The sequence below is a fragment of the Asparagus officinalis genome, chromosome 1 (assembly GCF_001876935.1).
Source record: "Asparagus officinalis chromosome 1, Aspof.V1, whole genome shotgun sequence".
Classification (NCBI taxonomy): domain Eukaryota; kingdom Viridiplantae; phylum Streptophyta; class Magnoliopsida; order Asparagales; family Asparagaceae; genus Asparagus; species Asparagus officinalis.
In genome coordinates, this window is record NC_033794.1 from 16,808,592 (window position 1) to 16,817,433 (window position 8,842).

General features: G+C 35.4%; 1 protein-coding gene across 1 annotated transcript; it reads left to right on the forward strand.

Annotated features, from left to right (window-relative positions):
* LOC109819717 lies at positions 6,550–8,842 on the forward strand. The gene is made up of 2 exons (XM_020385559.1): positions 6,550–6,772; positions 8,504–8,842. Exons 1-2 carry the CDS (start codon positions 6,653–6,655, stop codon positions 8,639–8,641), a joined length of 258 nt encoding a protein of 85 aa, XP_020241148.1. The 5' UTR covers positions 6,550–6,652; the 3' UTR covers positions 8,642–8,842.

Sequence of the window (8,842 nt, forward strand, 5' to 3'; positions counted from 1 at the left end):
ACAATTTAGGGAGCGGTTTAAGGGTCTGTTACACCCGATTAATGGGGCAATTAAGCCCCCATTAAGGAGCGGATTAAAGGGACGGTTACACCCCTTAATCCCCTATAAATATCAGAAACTCAATTGAGTTTAGGGATCAACTTTTTGCATTAAAAAGATTGTAAAAGGAGAGATCGGCTCGGCTTCTTCAGACCTTCTTGGAGCTCTGGAGATCAGCAACTTGAAGAAACTCTTGAATCATCTTGTAAGGCTTTTATTAAAGCCTTTGAGATTACTCGACTTGGCTCTTGAACTCTTTCTAGGAGTTCTTCTCAACTCGATCAGAGTTCAAAACTTACTCTGCAAGTTCTTCTAAACTCGCTCTGAGTTCATAAACTCGTTAAGAGTTAGTTTTAAACTTGCCACGTAAGTTCTCCATAGCGTCAAATCGTGAGGAGAAGATATCGTTCTAGTGAAGTGAAACATCGGATCGTCAACGGAGAGCAAACTCAAGCGAGAATTCGAGGGAGGCACTCCATCGCCACCGTGAAGAACCCAGAATTAAACAAAAGGAAGGATCTCTTTCGATTCTCTTCTCTTTTATAATCAGAAAATTTGAATTGTAATTAAGATTGAGAGAGTTGTAAATATTCTTTTTCTAAGCAGTTAGGGAGAATGAAACCAAACACAGTTCTTTCATTTTCATTTCACAAATTTTCCAACAAACAATAGGATATAATTATGATTAGGATAGATTAAGATATAAATAAAATATTTATAATAATGAATGGTAATATTGACCATAGAAAGATTTTTCCGAACTCGTGTTTTTAAAGGGAGTATGATGCTCTCTCAGTAAAGGCAATAATAATGATTCTTTTTCTCTCTTTATTTGTCTTCAAGGAAAAAGGCATGCTTATTTTTTTCTGTAAATTACTAGCAAAATGTTATCTACTACTTCTTTTAACTAAAAGGGAACAATGAATGAATAGTAAAAATTCTTAGGGCCAATCAGATTATTTTTAAAAATAAACTTTATTCCCCTAAAAACACTCTCACGTCTTTTTAGCCTTATCTTCCCCCTAAATAACTTCCTCTAGTCCATACCTACACCCACAACTCTACCAAATCCGACACCTCCCTCTCCGCCTCCCTCCGCCGCCTCCGCGACCCCGACTCCTCCGTCAGATCCGTCGTCGTGGACGCTGTCGTATCCCTCGCCGCCTCCAACCCCGCCGCCGTATCCTCTCTGCTCTTCTGCCCCCCTCTCCGACGCGTTCCTCCACGAGCCGAACCAGCCCGTCGTCGTGGACGCTGTCGTATCCCTCGCCGCCTCCAACCCCGCCGCCGTATCCTCTCTGCTCTTCTGCCCCCCTCTCCGACGCGTTCCTCCACGAGCCGAACCAGCACGCCCAGTACGCCGCCACCTATCCTCGTTGTTCCATCATCGTCCTCGTTGTTTCATAAGGTCGAATCGAAACCCTAGATATTTGTCCAGTTTGATCCTCATGTAAGGCTACATGTTGCCTTTAGATTTGATACAATTTGGATTAAATTTTGATTAAATTCTGTATGGAGTTATAAATTACAGGGTAGTGATAATCACATTTTTATTATAATTTTATACCCCCATTATCTATTTTATATGAATAAATATACCACTAATAATTATTTTTATCTTTAGTTGCAGGTTAATCAAAAATAAAACCCAAGATCTCTTCTCTCAACAAAAGCCCATGGATTAAATAAAGAACTCAAGAAAAAACCAAAAAAGCCCAAGCCCAAAGCCAATGAAAGAAGAAACGGCGGCCAACAATTAGAGAAGCATGCACATCGATGCCGACGAGAGTCTTTTACGAATCTAATGCTGAAATTTAAGAGTTTTGGATAAGAATTCAATCCAAAGGTTCACATTCATGGATGTTTACTATAAATAAGAGTAGGGAATGAGGGGTTAAAGGTGTGAAAAATTTTGTAACTCTATTTGGAGAGAATGATTACTCTTAATTGATAAGATCTTCCAAAATTATAACTTTTTGTTGTAATTAAAAATAAAAAAATTTCACCTCTTCATATTTTTCTTTTCTTCTCTTTATTTGATGATGAAGATGAAGATGGAGATGAAGATGAAGATCAAGATGGAGGTTTGCTTTCGTCTTGAGGCTAGAACCCTCTCAGGATGTAAATTTTCTCTTTGTTACTATATTTATCTTTTTACTTTATTTTCTTATTAAATAGCCAAGAGGCTAGAACCCTCTTTGACTTGAGGCAAAACCTCAGTGTCATCTTCGAATTTGAAGTCTAGAAACTTGTTAATGAGATGAGACTTGGACAGTTTCTCCTCATCCTTGTATCGATCCTCCAGAGCATTCCAGATTTCCTTCGCAGAAGGCTTGTTGGTGTAAGCATTTGCTAGATGATTGGCCAGGCAGTTAAGGAGATAACTCCTACAAAAATGATCATCTTTAGCCTAAGAGGCTTCAGACTCAGAGTCATCTTCAAAGTCGGGTTTCTCCTCAGAAACCACAAAGTAGATCTTTAGGAGTTGCATCCCGAAGATTACTTTTCGACACTATGCGTTAAAGTTAAATCCGTCAAAATTCTCTAACTTGAGACAGTCCACTCCAAGAGTCCTCACGGGATCCATAATAGATCAGAAATGTTGCTTGACTGTTGGAGATTGTGGTTAAATCTGGAATAAAACAGAGAATTTTTTATGTGCTGTAATTTTAAACTTTTTCAAATTAACTGATGTGCATTTGTGAAACGTTGTGATTAAAGAAATATTTGGTCTACTCTGATGCAAGGATCCCAAGGCCAAACTATTTTCAGGAACAGTAGTACAGTACTCTGGTGTGCACCAACCCAGTACTGTCAAGATCTCCTCGATCTATAAGACCTTCGGTCAAGACAAAGATCTCCTCGATCTCAGAACCTTTCGGTTCAAAACCTTTCGGTTTTAAGGAAAAGTTCCTTCGGACACAGTTTCTACAGCAGCAGCACAAAAGCAGCAACAATGTCAAGATCTCATCGATCCGACGTTCGTTTTCCAAGTTCTTCTCAAGAGGTGCCCAATGGGCGCTATTTATAGGCCTCTAAAGCCAGGTCAAGAGTCATCCTCAATTAAGGAACCAATATTTATTTTGGTAATTTATGTAGAAGGGTTATTTAGATATTAGTCCCTAAAAACTTCAAATATTCCATATTAGTCTGTCAAATCTTTCAATTTCCTTATTAGTCCTACCAAAATGCTCAGAAAAATTCCGTTTGTATGAAAGTGCATTTTTATCTTTTCATGTGTAAAGTTAAGCTCTGTTAGCACTCTTGGCCATTAAACTCAGGGTTACCCTTGTAAATATCCAAACCGTAGGGTTACCCATGTAGTTACATCATACTATACAAGACACCGGAATGTAATTAATCCTTAAGGCCCCGTTTGACAAAGGGTTAATGAAGATGGGTTAAATAGAAGGATTAATGTACTTAGCCCATTTGATAATCCGAAGGACTAAATTATTAACCCGTTAAATAAGTTTTATTTTAGCCCTTATGATCAGTTTTAGTGTTTGGGAATAACAATGATTTTGACTATTTTCTTTATAATTAGAAGGGTTAACTCTTATTCCATCTAAAGAGGAGTATTAGTAAACCCCTCATTTTGAGGGGTTAACTCATTTTAACCCCTCTAGAGGGGTTAACTTAACCCTTCTATATTTTTTATGTTTGGCAAATTATGGAGGGTTAACTCACTTTAACCCTTATATAGATTTGTTGTGTTTGGCAGGTTAAGAAGGGGTTAAGTCTCCTTAACCCCTCACTTAACCCTTTGCCAAACGGTACCTAAATAAATTCCATGCCAACAGACTCCTCCTAGCAAACAACAAATAGAGCTCACTGTAAAACAAGCTTTGATCCAACGTGAGAAATTTTTATTGAAATTTGACATAGGCTTTTGAAAATGCTTGTTATCTAACAGTGCATCATGCATCATATATTCAGGGGGGAACACCTCACTTGTTCCTCTTTAGGTCCCCTACTTGAGGTCTCTGAGATATTTTTGTAAAAATATATGATGAATTAGTTTTAAAGAAATTAAAATAAAATATTTTATTAAAAATTTTGGATTAAGAGATATATTTGGAACTACTGCAACTATTATTTAAATGTTCTACTCCACGATTTATCATTAATAGAAGTATTTTCATTTTTTGGAGCCTCTTTTATTTTACACTCTCTAATATTTAAAAGCTTAGTTGTAGATTTATTGAAATTATTGAAAATTTCACTATTTGTAATCTTAGCTGTAAATGGCGGGAGAGGGAGCGGAAGATGGAGAGGTAATGTGGTAAAAGTGGACGAATATCTATACAGTCTATTCATTCAAAAAATTTTCAAAATTATCAATTTGACCTCACACAAATCACTAATTTTCCTATAAACTCAATTATGCAATAGGAAATTTATCATCATTCATTCACTTTTATCTACCTCCACTAAGATTTTATAGAGTAGTACTATTGTATTGGCAATTGCGAATGCATGTGCAGTTAATTAATTTTTGATATCTAAAGATGATCCTGCATGTTAATTATGATATAATCATTTAATGTGCATTTATAGTATTTCTAGTAAAAAAATGTTGATCAAAATAATAAGAATTTATATATATATATATATATATATATATATATATATATATATATATATATATAAAATTCATGTTAAATAAGGCTTTAATTTATAGTATGTTACTTCCTAGTTCACATTATGTTGCATTTTTATTTTCTTAAATTACATGTTTTAAAAAATGCATGAAATTTTAAGTTTGAGAAAGAAATTGAGGAATGAAAATAATGGAACCTTCTCGAGAAAAGGAAATGAAATTTTAAATTTGAAAAAAAGATGGATTTAAATTTGAAATAGAGATGAAAGAATGAAATGTTACGAAACCCTGTAGAAGGAAGGAGGAAGAGAAGGGACCCACATCAATAAGATGGTAAAAAATGACTAAACTACCCCCACCTTTTATTAAGATGCCTTTCAATTCTCATATAAAATTGAAGGAATAAAAACTCATTTCTCCACTTTTGTATAACATCGTAATTGCTTTTATATAATATAGATAGATAACAAGCACGATTGGCTCGGACCATGCAATTTTGTTGTACCTATGCACGCTGAGCAGAATGCTTTTGGCTAATTAGTCTTTCCCAATCAAACAAAACTAGTGTGCACCCCGTGCAAAACACGGCCTCCATTTTTTTATTTCCGCTACATTAATTCGATTTTTGTAGGTGCTACAATGATATTTTTTTAAATGCTTACAGTATCCCGTCGAACTATAGTAACATATAGCGTGAATAGTGAATCTTGGATCATCCCATTATTACAGAGGAATAGATCTCTTTTTTTATGTTAAACAAATCTTTTTTGGCAGGGCAACATTAACAATCTCACGTGATATATTTACTAGAATCAAATAGTGGAAATTAGTTTCAAAATTTTAATTAGATTCTAAACTATCGAAGTTTCACGAAAATATTAATAAAAAAGAGCATTGCTTCGGTGCTCCCAAATTAGCAATTTTAGCATTTTTAATTTGAAAAAAAAATTAAAAACTATCTAAAAAGCTGGAAGGGCATTTTTGTCCAACCTATTTACTTACTTTCCTAATTATCCTCTTCCAAAACCATGCTATGTTTTTACTCTATCTTCGTTTTCTCTCTTGCTGCACCAATTCTTCGCTCCCAGGGCCACCACCACAACTCCATCCAACCCTTCTCCTCCATCTACGCCTTCTTCCCGACCTTCCACCCTCTCCGCCGCTCTAGAAATCTATCTACCATATCCTTCCTCCTCGAACTAGACCGATCATCACCTCTCCTACATCGTCGCCTCCTACGCCTTTTCCGGCATACTTGACTGAGCCCCACCAGAAACAAAAGTTTAGTTGATCCAGAAAAGGTATTTTAAGCCTGACAATTTGATTTCTAATTTTTTTCCATTAATTTGTTTTTTTTTATTCCTGTGGGTTTACTTGCTTGGTTCTTGAATTTCTTCTATGCAAATTTGTCTTGCATGCAGATGTACCTTATCCCTTTACATGGAAATGTATAAGTGTGATTGCCTACAGTTGCTCCTTTTTTATGATTAATTGAAAGAATTTCCCTGAGTAGCAATGAATAATTGAAGGTTGTTAGTTTAATTGAGGGATGACACTAATCAAAACGTTGTTTATTCACATTATCATCACCATATTAGCGAGATATCAATAAAGTCACAAGTACATAAAAATAAGACAGTAAAAATTATAACGTAAAATATTAGTTAGCTGGAGAATTCTAACTAACCTAAATTATATTTCCTTAACTAACATATTTATCTATAGTTAATTACAATTTTGGGTGGGGAACACTTCCTAACCGTCAAATCTATCTATCTAAAAATATGAGAGCTATTTTTAAGGAATTTATTTACAGATATGCCACTGATGCTCTAACAAATCTTCATAGAACACCGAAGATATAGGCAATAAAAAAATATACCCCTTTCCTTCTCTTACACACCATAATCTTCACACATTTGACTCACACACTACCGTACAGTAGATAGAAATAACCAGATATTAACCGCAGTCTCCCCCCGGAGGAATTTCACAAGAGAGAGAGAAAAAATGGCGATGGATCCGAAAGCAGACAAGCTCATAAGGAGAACGGCCATGGTGGCCTCCATCACAGCCGCCTACTTCCTCCTCACCGCCGACTACGGCCCTCAGGAGAATGCCTTAGGCCCTGTGAGTTATTTACAATTATACCCTCGACAACACTGGGTTTATGTTTTCTCGCTTTTGCTTTGAGCTTTATACACCTTAAAACCCTAAACCCTAATTGTGAAATTTGTTGTAGACCAATTTGATTGATGGGTTGATTTTAAGCTTAAGGTTAAAAAAATGTGTTTAGGGTTCATAATTTATTCTATTTCGGCAAAAATTTACTTGCTAAACCATTATATTATCAAGTTGTGATTGCTTGATTTATGCTTAGAAGAGGACTTGATTATGAACCAAAATGTTATGTAGAGTGAGGTATGGAGAATTTCTTTCCCCTTTTCAATATGTGGTTGATTATGCATCAGATCGCATTAGTATGTATTGGGGTTTTTTTTTTTCTTTCTTGAAATCACTCTTAAAATAGGATCATTCCTTTAGAAATCATCTTTGATTGTCAATTTATACGTGAAAAATCTTTAAAGCATTTTGTGTCGCAGCCAGGGATTTGATAACTACACATTACAGCAACACCGAAAAAATCAACTAAAAAGACTCTTAGGTTCTTGATTGCAACAAAAAATCATTTAAAGATGGTTTATGTATAAATTGACAATGAAAGGTGGTTTCTATAGGATGACCCTATATTTCCCAACCTAATAAGATTTTCATTATTAGAGACCCTGTTATTTGCCATGTTGGTGAGCCTTAATCTATTATAGAGGACATATCAAAATATCACCTTGTTAGTCCTTTTGAAATCAGGTACATAAATGATAGGTGATTTGTAAGCGCGAGCTCATGGAGAGAAATTTAAGCACTCCCACCGTTCAGCCCACTAAACAGTTATAGTAACCTCGATTAATAAAGAAGTTGCATTTGGGGAAAAAAAGATTTTGCATCAGTAAGGCATAATAGAGAGAGATATCTCTAACAGAAATAAATCCAGAGCTTTAACAAACACTCTAGTATCATTAGTTATCTTTCGATGTGCTTGGATGATTTTGTACTGTTTTACCCTTTGTCACATCAGCCCTAATCCCAAAACCGTTTGATAAACAGCAATGTTAGATCTGGGTTTTCCCCCCATGTTCATGAACTGGGGGTAATTTTGGAAACTACTGAGATTTGGGAGGTAATTTTGCAAATATAGATGATTTAAGGGAATCTAGTAAAAAAAACAAATTAGTAGAAGGGTCGTTCCCTATTTTCCCTCTAAACTATTAAAATGTCTCTATGTACTCTTGAACTATTTTCTGTCACATCCTACCTCCTGAACTATTATAAATCTGTTTTTGTTTACCTTGTGAACTATTTTTAGTTCCACCTTGTCGTTGAACTGTCACTTTGCTCTCATAAATCTATTTAAAATACCCATAAAATAATAAATGAAAAGCGGTAACTAAGTATGAAAGTGGTAGTTCAGGGTTGTAAGGTGGGACTAGTAATAGTGCAAGGGTAAACATGGAAAAATTTAATAGTTCAGGATGTAAAATGAGACTGGAAATAGTTTAGGCGGTGAAATGCAGTGACAAATTCAACTGTTTTGGGGGGAAATGGGGGCCGAAGCTTTGATAAAATCAGAGAGGCTCATGTATTTAACACCAAATGAGTTGGGGTTAAAGCTTTGCTATTATTGCACATAGTATATACCAAAAATATAAACAAATTATATGTGAAGCTCAAAATTGATAGACTCTCATGATGGTACCAAGAAAACTAACAATAAAGTTCTGACTTAACATGTTCTATTTTCAGATAAAGAGAGGCATAGAATCTGTTGAGTCCTCTGTGAAAAATTTTATCTTTGGCCGTGGCAAAGAAACTGAAGGTAATCATCAGACCTCATCTCAACCGAAAAAGCCTGAACAAGATGATAAGGCGAAAGCGAAGTAAGCATTGGAGAACTGAAGGCAATCCCTAGTCTTTTGACATTTACACGTAATGCTGCTTTTAATTAGAAGATTGATATGTTTGGGGATAGTCTTTTGTCACTGTTGTTTTCTGCTGATACCGAGTGCTATAAAACTCAATTGAGTTGTATATGGTATATGGTTTCCTAACTATATGGATGATATAAGTTTCTGTTTTCGATCT